This window comes from Monodelphis domestica, chromosome 2, assembly GCF_027887165.1.
Source record: "Monodelphis domestica isolate mMonDom1 chromosome 2, mMonDom1.pri, whole genome shotgun sequence".
Classification (NCBI taxonomy): Eukaryota; Metazoa; Chordata; class Mammalia; order Didelphimorphia; family Didelphidae; genus Monodelphis; species Monodelphis domestica.
This window is the reverse complement of record NC_077228.1, coordinates 61198071-61217900: the sequence shown is the minus strand read 5'-3', so window position 1 is coordinate 61217900 and position 19830 is coordinate 61198071. Positions and strand designations below refer to the sequence as shown.

At 40.1% G+C, this 19830-nt stretch overlaps 2 protein-coding genes across 8 annotated transcripts in view; one reads left to right on the top strand and one right to left on the bottom strand.

Moving 5' to 3' along the window:
* MAEL (maelstrom spermatogenic transposon silencer) overlaps positions 1-19830 on the bottom strand; it is an 82853-nt gene that overhangs the window by 15282 nt on the left and 47741 nt on the right. For 3 of the 7 annotated variants that reach the window (XM_007480694.3, XM_007480698.2, XM_007480697.3), the window contains exons 3-9: positions 11561-11653; positions 10665-10773; positions 9010-9165; positions 7110-7151; positions 2017-2141; positions 1343-1397; positions 1097-1238 (exon numbers count right to left, since the gene is read on the bottom strand). In XM_007480694.3, coding sequence (XP_007480756.2) covers positions 1097-1238; positions 1343-1397; positions 2017-2141; positions 7110-7151; positions 9010-9165; positions 10665-10773; positions 11561-11653 — 722 coding nt within the window. Of the gene's footprint in view, positions 1-1096; positions 1239-1342; positions 1398-2016; positions 2142-7109; positions 7152-9009; positions 9166-10664; positions 10774-11560; positions 11654-11883; positions 12244-19830 lie in introns of those variants that run through there. The other 4 variants (XM_007480696.3, XM_056815488.1, XM_056815487.1 and 1 more) reach the window with 2 other exon arrangements.
* Positions 12423-19830, top strand: part of ILDR2 (immunoglobulin like domain containing receptor 2) — a 100845-nt gene continuing 93437 nt past the window's right edge. Inside the window, exons 1-2 of the mRNA XM_007480699.3 lie at positions 12423-12569; positions 15192-15265. The gene's annotated coding sequence lies outside the window, so the exon portion shown is untranslated. The remainder of the gene's footprint in view (positions 12570-15191; positions 15266-19830) is intronic.

Here is a 19830-nt window from a genome sequence, read left to right as displayed (position 1 = left end):
ATTGGTAAAAAAAAAATTAATATTTTGTTTTAAAAATACCTCAATTGCTATTTTCTGCAAGGTAACTTAAATAGGTAATAAAATGTTCTCTGGTCTCATCTGACAACTTTTTTTTAACCCTCACCTTCTATCTTAGAATCAATACTTTGTATTGGTTCCAAGGAAGAAGAGAGGTTAAGAGCTAGGCAATGGGGGTGAAGTGACTTACCCAGGGTCACATAGCTAGAAGTGTCTGAGGCCACATTTGAACCCAGGATATCCCATCCCTAGGACTGGTTCTTAATCCACTGAGCCACCTAGTTGCCCCTATAACTCAACTTCAATAAACAAACTCTACCTACTTTTTCTGAAGACAGTTAAGTATTGAAAATTTTGGTAAATGTAGCTAATGCTAGTATATCTGCTCAGAACATATCAAGTTTAAGAGCACAGTCTTCTTATTTAGTTGTACTTCCATAACAAACTACTAAACTGAGAGAAGCCAAAATAATTTTCCTAACATCATAAAATAGTCAGAAGACTTGGTTCTAAAATATGAGTCTACTTACATTCCACACTGAAGTCTCTGTCATGTTGGTAAATGTGTAATACCAGGCTCCCATGTCTAAGCTCATGACAAGAGTGTCTTGACTCCAGTTTCCCCAGAAATCTTTAGCACAAAGGCAACTCCATACTTCCATTAAAAGCCAGGAACAGGCAAAGGCCAGGGAAATGACTATCCAAAATTCAACATTTAAAAATATTTAATGAAGGTATATCTTTACTGAGAAGTTTTGCTCTCCATGGCACATAGCTATGATAGGTCAAATAGCATGTTTACAACAGACTCAAAACCTCTGGTAGACAGTAAGCCTTGAGATGGAAGGAGAAGCTGGGGCCATTTTTAAATGCAAGTAGTTTGCTTTTCAGATCTCTCTAAGGATATACATATCATAAATGGCTTCTTTGTCCTGCCTCTACTCATTTCTGCTATAGCTAGGAACGAACCCAATAAGGTGTTATCACTTCCTTCTAAAATAACACATAAGCTACATATGCATATCTATATCCAACTGTTTCAAATGGGTCAAGCAGCAGAAGACTCTACTGGCAATACCTTGTGTTGCTAGAGTAATCCCACATGGACACATCCAGTAGGCTCCGTACCCAGGTTTTAGACGGCTCCTTATGAAGCTTTTGTTGGTAGATTCCCACCACAAGGTCCTCTACAGTGAGGAGTTCTAGCTCTTGTCTGGTTTCTTTCATTAGGAAAAGCAAGAAAAGAATTATTTTTAGATCTTTAAAAAATATAGACCAGAGAAGAAACATAAAAATGTGCTGATAAGAATTTACTTTTCCTCACCCAATTTCTTTGCCATGTGCTTGAGGCACCAGTTAACTCTGTACCTATCATCAGACTGAAGAAAAAAAAATTATTTTCTATCCCACTGTCTTTATCCCCCAATTATGGTTTTTAAATACTTTCCCCTTAATTGCAAAACAATTTTGAAAGTTCTTTCCAACCCAAATAGCAATATGGACAGAGAAACAGTTTATATTACAACATTAGAGATGAAGATTAGACAAAAAAAACAATAAAAAACTTGAGTAAAACAAGGTATAAATATGAGAGAATGGCTATAATGGCAATGGTAAACCATCCTTTCATTCAGAGATTTGTGCAGTGGAAATATAGTCTTACTTAGAGGCTGGGACCTAGACCATAAATTCCTTCTCAGTTATGTTTTGAAGTATGACAATATACGTAAGGCCTCTAAAAGGTACCTAATCAATTATATTACAAAGATCAGTAAGAATGGAGTGATGACCTGGAAATCATGGAAGCAAGAACTCTAAGAAGGTACAGTAAAGAAAACAGCTCTAAGACTTTTCCCAAAGATTACAGACTTTTCCAAGAAAAGGCATTTATGTCTAGCTCTATCGAAAATAATTTGGAATGAATACAATTGAATAAACACCAATAGTACACAGTCAAATTGTCTTAGAGGTGCTAGGAGACTTGCTCCTATCACTTACCTTGCAGTACACAGGTGGCCAGCTGCTTTGGTTTGGAGAAATAAATCGATAAAGGTTTTGTAACACAACTGCATAGTCATCTCCTGAGTGAAAGTTTGAAATGGGAATCTTGTGACTGGCATCACCTGGTAGAAAAAGAGAGAAGAGGAAAAATATGTTAGAATTAAATGATAATAGTTATACAAAAGTACTAAGAATGTCAAGAGTGAGGTTAGAGATAATCATCATCATCACTTCTGTGGACAAAGAGGTTAATAAAAAGCTACTCTAGGATCCAGAGTGACAATTTATATTTACCCCATCCCAAACCCATGATATCCATTTTGCCAATGTTATAAAAACAAAAACTGCTAAAGTGGAATACCTACCCACTTTCAATCTTAGAACAATTATGGCAGCCACCCCCATATGCGCTAAATAAAGTTGGATTAATGACTTAGGCCCTCTGAGAAATCCTCATGTTCACTGAGACAATATGTAGACTTTTCCAGCCCACATGGAGCTTTCTTTTCTCTAAACTATTGAATATAATTCTATTACAGATCAAAACTCAGCATTTAATTTTTCTTTGTTTAATGTTATTCCAGGATTCTTTTCTAGTTAGAGTATACTATCATTGGTTGTGGAAGCCATACTGTACTTCTTTTGCCTTTGCCAAAAAATCTACAAAAGGCTGGGTAAATACAAAATCTGATTTACAGATGAAGGATAGTACTAAAGGTAGCAGGCTATAACAACCAAATGCACAGACAAGAAACAAAATGCTTCTAAATGAAAATCCTCACCCTTGGTTAAGATCTAATCCATTGAACCTACTATTTTCTCTCCAACAGTGGTACCAAGACTCATCATGGGAACAACTTGTTATTTTATCCTTATCTACAACCCTAAAAGGCTTGTATGTCCCTGTTTTTCCTTATTAGGGATCAGCCAATCAGTCACAAATTTAAATACTCCTTTAACCTATAGAATCTCCTAGAGGAAACAAGTGAATGTACTATCAGTTTTGCCAATTGGTTCTCACTTGGATTTGTTTCAAGCTTCATACACCCCCTGGGGTAGTCTACTGCTATAGGAGCCTTTAAGGCTTGTATGATACCATAGACAGATACCATACCTCTTCTCACAGAGTCTTCTATATTCTTGATTATTTTACCTACATTATTATGAGAATGAGAAAAAACTGAGTGATCAGAACCAGATCAGTTCATGGTCTGGCTCTTCCCCCTTTAGAGAGAGGAAATCAATGTAAACCAGTGAAGTATTAGTGCTTCATTTTTCTGGCACAGGGAAAACACTCCACTAGCTTTCTGGGTAACTGAAGCCCTCTATTCCTGTTAGGCAGACAAGCTCATCAAGTTTACTCAATGCCTTCCCAGTTTCCTCTTTCTCTCCAGGGGATTTCTCTTCACTCTAATGATAATATTGCTTCCATCTCTATTAATCCTCACCAAATGTCCCCAGACTCTCATTTCTGGATTTTCTCAAATGAGTGTGACATCTAATTAGCCCTCCTTGAATTTCTCTCATTTTTTCTAAATTTAGTGCCCTTTCTTCCCTGAGTCATATGCCAGTCATGACTTTTCCCCAACACATTATCCCAGCATAGGATAAATCTGCCACCTTGCACAAGGATATGTCATTCATCTTGCTTGTCGCACACACACAAATAGATCAAGTTAGGCCCATGGATTTTATCACTTTTATCCTTTCTTGGATTTTGTCTCCCATCTCTGGTCATTTTTACAGTCACTTCTTCCTAATTTACAGCTCTTGTCTATGTTTCTTGCTTTGTATATACCTACATAAAAACAATTTTCCCTTCCCTTTGCCTGTCAAGTCAGATCACCATTCCTTGGAGGATAAGCAACTATTTCTGTTTCATAAGCTCCAATTCCATCTTTGGCAAGAACCTCATTTTCCAATTACACTGACAATAGAAATTCACGCAAAAATAAGGGAGGTAATAAGTTATTTGACCAAAGCAACAGAAAACAAAAATAAAATCTATATTAGGAAAAAAAATTAAAGGGAGACTAATTTACAATTCTTAAACTTATTAAGAAATGTAAAACAAGCTCAGTGACTGTGACAAATAGTAAGAAGGAACTAACAGTCAAATATCCCTTAAACAAGGTACAGGTGAAAAATAAAAAAAATATAACAACTATTCAAATTTATTTATAGATTTCATACAGGGTCAAAATGAAGGGCTACTTCATATTATCAGATGAAGCTATATTAACATTCAAAAGGGAGGGAAACGAGAAAAGAATACTGAGAGGAATTATAACAAGAACTGATGGAGATATTTTTCCTATCAGATTTCAGTGTATCATTAATTGGCATTTAAGATTTCTTAGCAGATAAAATATGAACAGAATGAAAAGAAAACCTTGAAGTAGGACAATATATTCCATTAGTCCCTTGTTTAATGAGAAACAGAAGCCATGTCATGAGTTTTTTGTTGTTTTTTTTTTTGGTAAACCATATTCTATGCCTCATCATCCCTCTCTACTCAATTCTCCTTACTCTATGAAGAATAAGGTAGAAACCTGCAGCTATATTCCCTCCCTAAAATTTGGAATGCTAACAGTCAAAGCCCTTTTCCTCTGAATCTTGGCAGAAAAGGACAATTTGGGGCTGAGGGGTGGAACCCTTAATTGATCATATGAGAACTACTGTTGACCTCAAGTCCAATAGATCAAATGCTCTCTAGCAAGTATATCATGTAACATGTGATTGAAATAAATGTGTATCTTATTAAAAAAGTAATATTATGGTGGGGAAAAGATAGTTGAATTTTGTGTTTGAAAGGTTGCCCTGAGACAGGGTCTTACAGGAGAAGGCACTCAAATATTTATTAAGTTGTACTGAGTTGTACAAGACCACAGATTTAAGATCAGAAGGGCCTCTGAGGGTCACAAGGCCTTTCATTTTACAGATGAGAAAATTGAAGCAAAGAGAAGCAGTTTGCTGTAGGTCCAACAGCTAAGCAGAAAAGATGTGGTCTGACTCCAAAGTCTTGACTGTCCTGTACTTGCTTGTTAGATTGGAACTGAGTTGACACACAATCCTAGAGAATCTGGTGTATGAAGGAGCTTTATGACAACTATTTTGCCAATTTACAAGTAGAACTCATGTTTCAGATGAATGAGAATGCTGGAGGACATTATTATATGAGTCAGTCAATTTAAAAGTACAGCAATGGAAAATCTATTTGTACATTGGGCTACTTAAATTAACCAGTATCTGGATGTAATTGACGTGAAACAAGACCTTTGATTAGTTCCATAAGCTATCCAGATTTCATAAGATTATTTTATTTTTAAAAAGTGATTAAATTTAATATTTTACTATTCAAGAATATATTTCACAGTATTCATTACCCAATTAACAATGTAAAATTCATGAGAATTCAATTAAAAAACTTTCTATTTAGTAGAACTCCAGACACATTTATATTTTTAAAATTACAAAGTTAAGCTGGTGTATTTCAAATATATTAGATTCACTCTCTTTATTCCCACCTTCTATTTGCTCAGCAAAATTCCTTGCTTAATTCAGAGACAAGTAAAATGACAAGTTCAAACTATGTTAAATGCTACTGTTTAGAACTAGCACTTTGGAGTTGGCTCTTAAACACAGAAAATGTTTATACCCACCCACTACTACATACAGTCTACAGATACTATGTTATGAGATATGTGATTATCTGTTTAATATATAGTTATTACTTTTTTAGGTTGGAAACTAAATTGAAGGCTTTCATAAAAGTAAATAAAATCAATTTAGGACAGGCTAGGATGTCATCCCAATACACAACTTTACAGACATTGTTTGCATTATTACATAGGGATTTCCATAAAAGCATTCAGATATCACAAAGCTAACTCATGAGAATTCCAAGTTTGTAGGGAGACCAGATGCACCTGGCAGGACTCCATACAAGTTATTGACATAGAATAGTATAGTCACAGGAGTCAATGAAACAAATTTTATTTTTGTAACTTATCAACATGGTAAGTTTCCCCAAGTACATTTGTAATAACCACTGAAATTGAAATTGTTTTCAGAGGTGAACCAGATACTAAATTAACAAAGCTATTCATCCAATATAGTCTAAACTAGTTGACAATTTAACAGCATCTCCTCTAAATGCCAAATACTGTCTCCATAATATTAAAAATTGCTCCTCCTGAAAATAATATTTAACGATAAGGTAGTTGCTTTTCAAAACCGGAATTTTTAAGTTTCTTTTCTTTCAAGTTTTCTTTCAAGACAATTTTAAATTCAGAACATAAGGCCTAGGTAATATGAAAGTAAGATTACAAAATAAAGTTCAGTGTTACTGATTTTTTAAAAAACCTAACAGTAGGATAAGAAAGTATCCTAATTACAATGGCATTCTTTTTCTCAAACAAAAAAGAAACTCATTCAAGTCTCATAAACCATTTAATTACTTATGTTTCCAGGCACTATTTCAGTCATTCATTTTACTCTTTCTTAAAAAAAAAATTCCTTTATTATACATAATTGTTATGTATAATAATAAAAATAAAATAAATACAAAGATTATTATTTATTATTTTCATTTCTAACAACTTTCCAGTTCCTGGAAAAGATTCTAAAAGACTATTTGCTTTTTGAAACGTGGATTTAAAAAAACACTAGCACCCTCCTTAACTTAAGCAACAATCTTGTTTTTTCCCTTACTTTCCATGGAAATCCCTGTTCCCTGCCACTCTGGGTTTGAAAGCTTAAGACTAACTGCTTAGCCACACCAAGGTAAGAGCTGATCTTATCAGAATTAAACAATGGATGCAGAGATCCTGCAGCTTTCCAACATCAAACAGCATATTTGACTTCAACATTTCCCCTGAAGCAGATGAAGCACATCAATGGTCTATCCTATCTATAAATTAAAACCCTACAATAAGTCCTAATTCTCTTTTAACTTGTAATCTCAGTATAGTTCCCAATGATTCAATATCAGATTCATTCAAGCTCAAGTCTTCCAGAGCCAAAATACCCTTCACCAGAAGAATTCCCAACAGCCAGCCACCACATTCCACCCCAGCCCTTATACTCACTTGCAGCCTGACAATGAAATCGGAAGCCTCGAGGTACTTCGCCTGCAATAAGCCAGAGGAACAGAGAACTCTATTAACAGAAGACAGCAGCTTGAAATTGAAATGGACACACTGTGGGGCAGCTGTAAGTAACTAAATTATAGCCATGGCTATAAAATCCTCTACTCTCATGGAGTCTAACAAGATATGGTTACATGGGGGTGTATCTTACATAGGTTATACAGGATACTTTTACTTCAGCATGTGGTCTAGTGGTTTGTTTTTAAGAAACCACCACCAGGTAAACCTGTTGAGCAGGGAAAGAGGAGAATCCATCAAGGAACAGTTTCCTACTCTGGCCTAAGCAACAGCCCCAGTAAAGCCAGAGGACACTCCATTCCTCCCTGTTCTAAGCCAAAGCTGCCACCCAACCATTTCCCCTCCCTTGGCCTCTAACTTCTCTTCCTATTCACCTCACCACTTCTGAGTTCTTTGCTGAAGCATCATCATCATTACTATTCCCCCACCCACTAAATATGGCTTTTCTCTAAGGCTCTGCCCCAGGTCCTCTGTTCTCTCCATGACTTCTCTCCGGGATCTAAGCAGATTCCAGGGATTAATTAGATTTCCTTGCAATTAAATCCTAACTCTCTCTATCCCTCCCAATTGTTCCTAGTCCTATATCACGACTGCTAAATTTCCCCACCTGAGTGTCCCGTAGAGAAGTTAAAAAATCCTTTCTCCTTGAGCCTGCTCTAACCTCCCCACTTCTATTCAGGCTGTCGTCATCTTTGCAGGCACCCAATTCTTAATGTTCCATCCATCCTGACTCACTCTGTCAGACATCCCACAGTCAGCTCTGGGGGATGACAACCTTTCCATCCACAGGCCCTTCTCCAAGAGCCTCCTGCTCTCCCTCACCTCTTCCTTCGCCAATCTAGCCTCCCCAGAGCTATTAACACTCCTCTAGCCCAGCCCTGGCCACATTACTCATGATGTGGCTCCTGTGGCTTCTTATTGCCTCTAGGTAAAGACAAACACCAATTAAAGACTTTCATCTGGTTCCAACTTAGAACATCATGTTAGTTTCTCCTATATCCTCTGCTCCAACAAAACCAGGCCACTTGCTGTTCTTGCCTGTAATGATGATCAATTTCCCAACCTCATTCCTTTACTGCTTTTCCCTCTGCTTGTATTATTCACCTTCTGACCCTGTCTTTCAAAATCTCCATGTTCCTTCAAGAACTGCTCCAGAACTTCCCATTTCTTATTGCTTTTTTTTTTTTTACCAGCACCCCCATATTACATATTTGCTGCTGCTTCTCCATGCCATATAGTGGAGCTTCCTGAGAGCAGGGCCTCTACAGTACATGACTCAGGACTTACACAGGAGAGCCTGCTTTGTGGCTCTCTATGCAAGAGGATCACATGGAATTTAAGAGCAGAAGGCACCACAGAAGTCACATACCTAAACCCCAAATCCGGCTAGGATCTCCCAACAAGTGTCTGTCCACCCTCTGCTTCAGAACTCTAGGGAATAAGGGACTCCATTCCCAAGATGGCTCCTGGGGCTAGGCCCTAAGGGTGAGGACTCTCCTTTCTCACATGGAGCTTTAAACTAAAACCAGTGCCACTTCCACCTTCTGCTCTTTGGGGCTAAGAAGGACTAGTCATCTCTCTTTTATATGTTGGCCCTTCAAAGACTTGAAAAGGGCCATCATCATGACTCAAGGGGAAAACTGGTATCTTCAGTATATGGCCACATGACCCTCTACTCCATATTTCATAACTATCACCAATAGGCAAAGCCACACACATATCCATCTGGTTGTGCTACATTTCAGAGAACTGTCATCTGAACCTCAACAAATACATTTAAGATGGCTTTCCTCCACCTCCTCCCCACTCCATAGTTACTCACCAGGGTCTATAAATCGGTGGAATTCAGCCACAATTCCTTCTTGAAGTGAATATTTGATACAGCCAATTTCACAAGGGAGGAAGCGCTGTTCACAGTGAGGAGGTAGCTCTCCATGGCTAAAAATGTTCAAAAAGTAAAAAAAACTTCCAAGCACAGCTGAAAGAATAATAGAGGAATCAAAAGGTTCAAATTAGCAGTTAAGTCCCTCAAACAGGCCCTTTCTGAAAAGCTACCACTTTAAGTCCTGATTCAAGGGGTGACTACCTCACTTGTATATTACCTTTACTTCTAAAACCTAAACGGAACCCCAATTCTCTGGATCCCATCTTAGCACCCAATTTAATGCAGTTAAATATTTGATTGTTTCAAAGATTCCCAAGGAATAGCTGATTCCCAAGATGATTAGCCTTGCTGCTAGAGATAACAGTAACTCAACAACCAGAGAACCATTTAAACATGGAACAGGAATCCAAATTTACACAAGTTGAGCTCACAAAATGCCTGAATCTTGCTACCGAGAGATGTACTGTTCAGCAAGCTAAAACTTGTGCCACGTTCAATGAATGAGAAGAAATTAGTTATGGGAACACAGCCTAATCAGGCTAGAAGTATTGTATAACTAGCCAAGAGTAACTACATGTAAAAGCTCTTTAAGACAACTAACATTTTACAAAGCGCTTCCAGGTTTATAAAGTACTCTATATTCTCACTTGAGCCTACAATCATTATTCCCATTTTACAAATGATGAAGCCAAAGTTAAAATTGTCTAGATTCACACAAGTGGTAAGTGTTGGAAGATTCTGAATCCAGGTCTCACCCATTGTTTTGGGTGTTTTGCCCTCTCCCCCCATTTATCCACAAATCTGGAGGTGGCAAAGGGTGGAGAATGTACCCGCTTTTCCCTTATTTGGACAGTAGCCACCCCTCTGTTCAAGTACAACAATTCTTTCAAGCCAAAGCTAGGACCCTGACTGTGTTCTGGATGGAGCTGAGCAGTGACAAAGGTGAAGCACTTGGGTGTTGCTTCAGACCACAGGACAAGTCCTGGCTCTGCTACTTTAATACTTGTGTAGCTTCCAACAAGGCATATAATCAATCACTCTGGGACTCAGTGTGGTCTTCTGTAAAATGAGGGGGTTGAACTATCTAATCTCTAAGCTCTCTCCCAGCTCTATGATCCTATGAAAGAAAATGTAGCTATAGCACTTTCTATGCTAGTTCAAGAACCCATCTCAACCTTTACAGTTTGTACCTATGTATTTAAGGTACAAAGACAAAGTTGGGAAGACCTGAGTTCAAATTTAGCCTCAGACATTAGCTGTGTGGTTCTGTGTGCCTTCATCCACTGGAGAAGGAAATGAAAAACCACTCTAGGATCTCTGCCTAGAAAGCCACATGCAGAGTACTGGTCTGCTGGGGTTTCCAAGAACTGGAAATGACCAAACAACATAAACGGTTTATGTCACCTTCCGCAAGTCCTACAAGTCTTGTTCATCATCCCTTTTAGATAGAAAGGATTATGGAGTTCAGCCAATGCATACCCACGTCTGTATTTACTCAACATTCTTATTCTTTTAGAATATTATTACTAATTGATCCACTGGTTTAAATTATCTTCTCTGAAAGTACCCAAAGTATATTAGCATGATCATACCCTGATCACTCTTCAAAGACAGACTTGATACATCTGGAAGTGAAACATTCTGAGTCTGTACAGGGGGAGGCTGGTTCACTGATGCAAAGAGTGTTGTGGGAACAGGTGTCTAGGTAAGAAGAGACAATCAAATTAAAATATATTTCTATAAATCCACTATGCAACAAGCCCAGTGCCAGGTGCAGTAATATCAAAGGCCTGGTCAAAGAGGACTAAAATCTGCTCTATCTTCTTTAAATCTACAGCTATGAAACAACATGGGAGGGCGTTAATGGAGAATTTGAGGAGTTACCAGATGATAGCAAAACCTAAAAACTACGTTTTTAACAGATCTAGGAAGAAAAAACATTGTTAAGGATGGAAACAGAAAATGGAAAGAGAAAACCAAATCAACTGCACATTCCTTGACATAAATCAGAAGCACAATCTTTACTGAAGTATCACAAATGCCTCAAATTCCAGGCTTATTCACTTACAAACCATCCATTAACGTCTCCCAGACTTCTTACTTAACTTATCATCACACCTGCAACCCATTCTACTTGCATAATTTTTTTAAAAAAATTAAAAAACCCTCGTTCCCGGTTTTAAGAAATAAAAGGCCCATGCCTTGGAGTCCAGTTTGCCTTTAAAGACCTAGCAGACCACCCTCGGCCTGGCCAAGTCCTTTCCTTTACTGTCCTGGTTAACTTCAGATTCAGCCTAACAATAACTTCAGGCCACCGACCATTACAAGACAAACACGGGCAACGGGGACGGACTTGTTGATTTTTAAAACGAGAAATCTGGAGACCGCCCATGAAACGGCCGTGCTTTCCTCGAGGCAAAGCCCCCTGCCTGGCGCCCCCTGCCACCCTCCGCCCTCACTGGGGTTGCTTCTTTACCCCCAGTTTTACCTGCTTCCCAGGTGGCGAAGGGGCCTTCCCCTGAGTTGCTTTCCACTCCCGAGCCATTTCTGCATATTTCTCTTTCTCCTCTTCCCGCAGGAGCTTGGGGGGGCCGCCGGGAGAGGGCGGAGAGGGGGCGGGAGGGGAGAAGGCAATAAAACGGACAATTACCCCCAACCAGCAAGCACGCACGGCGGCCCCCCCTCCCCAGGCCCCGGCCGGCTCGGGGGGGCGCGGCAGGCCGGCTCCTGCGCGCCCCGCCGGGGCTCGGGGACCCCCAACTCCCCCTCCCGGGCCGCGGACCGACCCCCGCCCCCTGGCCGGCCCCTCACCCCCCAGTCGGCGGAGCAGAAAGGGATGGCTTCCGCCACGCGGGTGACGGGCAGGCCCCTGCGCCGCAGCTCCGGCATCTTCTCCAGCACGAAGAAGTAATAGGCGTTCCGGCTGGCCCTGCGGTTCGGCATGGCAGGAGGGCGGGCGGTGAGGCGGGCGGCCAAGCAGGGCAGGAAGGCGGCGGACCAGCGCAGCCTCGAGCCAGCGACACCACGGGCCGCCAGGCGCCACTCCCGGGCTCCCGCCCTTAGTAACAGCAGAACGCCGGGCCGGGCCGCCCCTCTCGGCCAATAGGAAGGCAGCGGCGCGCAGCCTACCTAGAAGGGCACCGCGTGCATCGCGGAAGCCGTGCGCACGGGTGCCCGCGGCCCGAGGGCAGCGTTCCAATTGGCTGCAAGGGAGGCGGGGGGCGGAGCCTGAGGGACAAAAAAAGACCAGCGGGGGGCCAGATGGCACGTGGGTGGGCGTGCCCATTTCAGGGCGCGTTGCCCGTGGGCGGGGAGGAGACTATCTGGGACCTTCACAGTAAAGTTCCCCGCTGGGTCCCATGGACTGGTAAGCGTGGGGCAGGCTGTTCTAGAGACTAGGGCCCGAGGTTTTGCTCTATGGAACCCTGGGGCGACTGTCCTGTCCATCCTGGAACAAAATCCTTCGCTTAATTAATTGACCACTCAGACCCCAGCTGGTAAGTGCAGGTGGCCCTGAGTGCTCCCGCTGAGCTGGTGGGGCGGAGCATCGGACCTGGGAAGCCTGACTCTGGAGGCAAGGCTTGGGCAGGATTCCCCTCCGGAGGGCTTTTGGTCCAAGTAATCAGCTTGCACTAGGGGAATCTTTACTCTAGGACCCCAGCCTCCAGGAAGGCTACTGGTGAAGGTTTAATAACGGGCTCTCCAAGGGATGATTGAAAAGTAACCCATATTATTAAGAATGTATCCATCATTTTGTCTAGGCAATCAAGACCAAACAAGTGGTTTGCCAGTTTCCAGGTGTAAATGCTCACTTTAACAATATAACTGACTGTAGGATCCCACAAGCCTTTAATCCAGATAACAAGTTACTGTGGCCAAAGCAATTAATGAAATTCATTAACTGGTCTGAGTAGGTAGGATCTGCATCAGAGAAAGGATACCCTACCATCAAAGTTCTTTTGAAGTAAAGGCGTTGGGTGGGCCCCTATTGCAAATAGCCAGGAGCTCATAATTCCAAAGGTCTTTCAGATGTGAACTCTTTGTCTTGTTGGTATCACAAACTCAACATGTTAGTAGGAATAAGTTAATTATCATTAGATGTTTAACTTCTTAAGGACAAGAGCTATCTTTTTCTTTTTTTTTTTTTTGAACCTCAGTAAATCTTTATTGACTGATTTTTACAAAACTTACCCAAACCAAATTTATCAATTTCCTTCCCAGTCAATTTGTCCTATTTTTTCCACAGCTTCCTCTGTAGCTCAGGCTCCATACCTCATTATCTGTGACTCCTACACCCTACATCCAGCCTTTCCATTGGTCCAGTTAAGGTTCTGTGCAATGTCTTATCAATACTAATACAGGATTTAGAGCAGGAAAGTTAACAGAGAGACTTTCAATTTTATGGATGAACAAACTGAGACAAATGGTTGCTGGGTGGAGAATCACAGGTTTTAAGCAGCAAAGCAAAGATTTTAACCCTTTTTATTTCTTTCTATTATGGCATCTACCATAGTCTATGGTGTGTTGACTTTTAGGTTAAGAATAGGCAATTGAGCTGTTTTTACTGAATGCTGCCCAAGTGCCCTTTCAGAAGGTCTGTGTTTCTTTTATTTGAGACCTTGGGATAGTTGGATTTATTCTCTGCTCCAAGAGCTCCTTGGACTCCCCTCACTCCAGATATCATGAACCTACAAATGGCATATCTTCCAATTAGCTACTTTCTTCCATGCCACTCACTTCCCTCAGCTTTTCATTTTCTGGGGATGAGGTCACAGAATTAGCAACATTTTGTTTTTTGGCTGATTCCTTTACTTCGGCCTTTAGTTCTGATCTGTGCTTGCTAAGGGCTCTGTCAAGCAAACTTGCAGTAGGCTCCCCAAAGGCCAGATGTCCAAGGCCTGGGGTAGATATAATCAGCCAGTGGCCCTTTTCTGTTTCACTGGATGGGAGGATGTGATTTGATCACTGGATACAGGATGTACTATCAATACTAGTGTTCAGAAAATGCTAAAACTCAGAAATACAACAGAACCCACCTTTCTTTGCAATGCTGGGTCCAGATTAGACCCTAAGAAGACTGACATTACAAGAAGGGCTACTAACCTGTCTACACAGACAGAATGAGAACAGGTGTGGAACTAGGTCTGGTTAAAGAAACAGGCATGAAAAGACACCTGTTCCAGTTTTCTCTTCTTCTTTGTCAAAATCCTGGGAATCATTGAGTGAATTATTGTTTGGGTGGATCTTTGTGGGTTAAAGCTACTGCTAGAGTGCCTAATTTAGATAACCAGAGTAGCTTGCTCACAAGTCAGATCTGGCGTGGCAAGTGATAAAGCAGAAGGCAATATCCAATTCAGTACATAAAAAATCAGTTTGTATTAAAACTCCGAGACAGCAGGCTCTAGGGTTAAATCAGCTCCTTGCAATTTTCAGCACGTGGAATTAATCTTTTTCCTTATATATCAACCATTGTTCTCTACAGCTAGGATTTTCTTTTTGTTGGGGGTGGGGGATGAGAGAGATTACCTCACATTTGCATTTTTCTTTTTAAACCCTTTCTTAATTAAGCAATTTACTGCCCAAAAGGAAATGGAATTCAGGCTATGAACATGCTCCAGTTTCTAGGCTCAAGCTTCTGAAAGCACCTTTTTCTGTTTACTCCCTAGTATAATTGGAATTAATTTATTTTTTTTTAACTAACATTTTGATGCAAAGGATATGGAAGATAACATGCCTAAATTAAGTACAAGGGAAAGAGAGTGAAGAAAACATACTGGTAAATCCCTTCTCCTCGTTGTGACTCAAGGTATATATTCTTTCTAGAATATAATGTTGAAGAACAGGCTAGACTAATGATAAAGTTATCTTTTTTCCCTTAAAAAAGAAAAAGGAAAAAAAGACTGAGTGTTACTGTATTCATGTAGATGCATGTCTGTGTGCATGTAATGAAAGCATGAATTTAAGAGGGCTCAGCTATATTATTTTTGTAACAATGTTGTTGCTAACAGCTACCAGCAAATCTGCACAGTTGTGCACCCTTCTCCATCTGTGTGTCCTAATTTTCTCTTAATGTTCACCTTTAACTTGGCAGTCTTGTTAACTCATCTTTTATTCCCTAGCCCTTCACCTGCTCAACTCCTCCAACACTACCACCTCCAACCACGGGACCTTCTGGGAATCTTGCTGGAACAAGGTTAGATGCCATTCTGCCATGCTTACACATTCTTCTCTGGGCTCAGCTTTAAGATGATGATGTTCTGTATAGATCCAAGAGTCCTTCTGTCTTAAATCAACTCTCAATTTAAGGTCTTTCTCAGCATAATGGGCAATGGCCAAAGAGGTAGAGGAAGAAGCTGCTTCTTATTAACTGAAATTATAAATAAACAGTCTTGAAGCTTCTATACAGAGAATAGTCACAATCTGCACCCTATTACCAAGACAGAGGGGTTTGAATGCCCCTACCTCCTACTTTTTCTCCTTTGAGACCTGTTTTCCCCTTTTAGGGCCCTTCCTATTTACTCAATATGACATGTAGTGAACTTTGTAATATTTTAAACCAAACTATTTGGGCAGGGTGGAATAGGAAGAATTGAGGTGCAGATAAGACTCTATTTAGACTTAGCATCCTCCTAATTGAGGCAACCAAACTCATAGGACAAATAAAAGCCATTTCTGATTCTGGATGAACATATAGTCTCTCTTCCATTTTCATGTTTTGACTTCCAATTCTAAAGTCAACCAAATACAGATACATTTGTATTCACATTTGAAGTCTAGCTCTCCTAAACCTATATATGGCTTCTGTTTTTCACTCATATGCCTTCTCAGACAGAGTGCCTCATTCCTACAAGTTGTACAGGCTTAGGAGTATCTAGATACAATTTACTAGGTTCAAGGTAGTCATTCACAATCCCATTTTCCCACTCAATTTCACCCCATCACTTATCTCCATTATTTGTCTCTCTCTATTCTTTTTGTTCTCCTGGCCATGTCTATATCTGCCCTCTCTCTGTTCCTCCCTGGCTTTGCAAAAGGTCTGTATCTCCATCACTCCCAAAGCCCTTTGGAATTGTCTTAAGCTCTTTTGTTATACTGAACCACTGCTGATATTGTTCAAATGATTGTGTAGAACAGGATAGGTGGTGAGTTTTCCTGAACATCTAGAAAAGCAGGCAGTGATTACAAACAACCATGACTTCATTAAACAGCTCATACCAAAATAACATTTTTGACAGGGTCAATGGACTGTTGAATATGGAACTTATTGAGCCACACCTAAAGAGTTAGTGATTTATGTCTACTTATAAGGCAGTTTCTAGTGGAGCACCCCAATACAATTGGCCAAATGCCATTTAACATTTTCAACAATGATTTGGATAGTCACGGATGACAACCATATCATATTTTCAGATGACATAAAACTAGAGAGTGACACAAAGCTACAAGGGAGAGTTAACAAAAAAAGATCTCAATATACTATTACATTGGACCAAAAGTTAATGAAGTTAGACTATTTGGCTTCTAAAGTTTCTTCTAGCTCTAAAGCTATGATCCTACAATGAAATTTAATAGGAATCAATGTAAAGTCTTAAGAGTTGGGTTCAAAAAAGCAGTATTATAAAACAGGGAAAGTGTGGCTTGATAGTTTGAAAATGATCTGGATTGGGGCAGGTGGCTCAATGGATTGAGAATCAGGCCCAGAGATGGGAGGTCTTGGATTCAAGTCTGGCCTTGATCTTCCCTGGGCAAATCACTTAACCCCAATTGCCTAGCCCTTACTGCTCTTCTGCCTTGGAACCAATACTCAGTATTTATTCCAAGGTGGAAAGTAAGGGTTTCTATTTTTAAATGAAAAAAATTTTTAATGATCTGGGTTATATTGTCTATTTTGTAGAATGAAAATCCAAGATGAGTCCACAGAGTATAATAGAAACCAAAAAAGTTTGTGCAAACTTGTGCTACAATTAGAAAGGACAATGTCCAGGCCTAGGAAGAGGATCTTCCCACTGTATTTTGAATTGGCACAACAACATCTGGAGTATTATGTCAATGCTGGTTGCCATTTATAGGAAGGGCATTGATAAGCCAAAGAATGTTTGAGGGAAGATAGCCATGAGGGTAAAGATCAAGTCACATGAGAATTGTTGGAAAGAAGTGAGGCTATTTAGCATGGAAAAGAGAAAACCTGGAATGGTCAGGGATATGAGAGTTTCTTCAAAATTTTTTAAGAATTCTCATGAGGAGAAGACACTATATATGTTCTACTTTTCCACAGAGGGTAGAGCTAAGGAATATGTGGGACTATCACATAGAGAGCAGTGAGCAAGTTGAATATGATGGGATGATATAAAAAAGGGGGCAAAACAAATCAATGGATAAGAAAGGAATACAATGGGAAAAGAGAATGGGAGAGAAAACTGGGTAAATTACCTCACATGAGGAGGCACATAAGAATCATTCCAGGAGAGGGAAAGATAGGAGGAGGAGTGGTTCATATTCAAACCTTATGCTCATCAGAACTGGCATAAAAAAGTAATAGCATCCAAAAGCAGTTAGCTATCCAAACCCTACAGAGAAGTAAGAAGGACAAGAGGAATAAGAAAAGGAGGGGGATGGACAAAATGGAAGGTGAACTCAGGTTAGCAGTGGTCAGAAACAAAACATCTGTGAATGGAAAGGTTGAAAAGAGAGGAAGAGAAGGATAAACAAGAAAAATAAAACAAAGGGAAACACAGTAACCATAACTGTGAATGTAAACTGGATGAACTCACCCACAAAACAGAAGAGGATAGCAAAATGGATTAAAAGGCAGAACCCCACAATATGCTGTCTATAAGAAACACATTTAAAGCAGGCAGATACACGTGGAATAAATTTAGGGCTGTCACAGAATTTACTATGCTTTGGCCAAATTAAAAAAAGCAGTAGTATCAATTATGATCTTAGACTGATTGTAATGGAATACTATTGCACTTAAAAAATGACAAACAAGATATCATAACCAGGAGAACATCATACTCAGTAACAGCAATAAAATATGATCATCAACTGGGAATGACTATTATCAGCAATGCAACGATCCAGGACAAATCCAAGGGAATCATAAGGAAAAAGACTGTCCCTTCCACAGAAGGAACCAAGAAGTCTTGAATGTAGGTCGCAAATAGAAGCCCACCATGCTTCACTTTATTTCCCTTATGGATTTTTCTCTCGTGTAAGCAATGTTTCTTCTTTTACAATAGGATGAAAATGGAAATATGTATTATATATAATTATACATGTACAACCTATGTCATTTTATGTTCTGTCTTGGGGAAAAGGGAAAGAAAGAACATGGATCAGAAAATGTCAGAAAACAATTACTGAAAATTGTACTAACATATAATCTGGAAAAATATTTTTTAACTTAAAAAAAGTAGTATCAGAGAGCAGCTATAGACAGCCCATAAGAAAAAACCTGCCCAATAGAGAGGTTCAGAAGTGCAGCAAGCTGCCTTTTCCCTAGATGTCTCAAAGTAAAATTTACCATTCCCACTGTGTGATCTGGTGATTCTCACGCACACTTAGGGTGTTTTTTAAATCTTACCTTCTGGGTCAGAATCAATAGGTTTTAAGGCACAAGAGCAATAAGGGCTAGGCAATGGGGGGGGGGGGTGAGGTGGCTTGCTCAGAGTCACACAATCAGGAAGTGTTGGGGGCCATATCTAAACACAGGACCTCATCTGGGCCTGGCTCTCAATCCCCTGAGCCCCCTAACTACTTCCAACACATAGAGCTCCAACCCCATATTCTTTCCCTTTCATACAGTTACACATGCACTTACACATGCACAGCTTCCCAAGCTGACACATTTATAGCATCTTCTGGGGGGAGAGGCCAACAGTTTGTGGAGTCTAGATGTAAGACATCATTGTTAGAGAAGGCTCCCAGTGAAGAAATCCACTCCACCATTGTAGATTAGCAACTGTTCTGCAAATTGGAGTCTTAAAGGCAGTTCCATTGCATGGGGGATAGAATGTGGGACTTGAGATCAGAAAGATATTTTGGTCAGTTGTTTTCAGTCATGTCTGCCTCTTCATGATCCCACTTGGGGTTTTCTTGGCAGAGATACTAGAATGGTTGGCCATTTCCTTTTCTAGCTCATTTTTACAGATGAAAAAACTGAGGCAAGTCAGTTTAAGTAGCTTGCTCAGGGTCACCCAACTAGTTAGTACCGCTTGGACCTGGAAATCTCTCTTTCTGACTCCAGGCCCAGTGCTCTATCTACTATGCCACCTAACTGAGCCTGGGTTCAGAAAGACCTGTTCAAATGCTGCCCCAGACACATATTTGTTGTGTGATCCTGAATAAGTCACTTAACCTCAGTTTCCTCATCTGTAAAATGGAGATAATAGCACCTACCTCCTACAGTTGTTGTGAGGACCAACAGATATTTGTAAATGACTTTGCTAACAAATTCTTATTATAATTAAATTGCTTGGGGCACCCACCAGAGGATTTAAGCAACTTACCAAGAGCCACAAGGCAAAGTACATTTCAAAGTACCTCAGCAGCCAAGTCTTTCCAGCTGAGGCTGGCTATTGATCTATCCTGTCCTAAGATTTCTCTGTGTATTTCCACAGAAATGCTGTATACACTGTCAGTTTCCACAGTCTCAATCACCAAAGCCCAGGCCCTCTCAGAAAGTTTTAGAGCTGGAAGGGAATTCAAGGTCATCTTGTCCAACTTTCTAACAGATAGAAAAAGTGCATCTTCTCC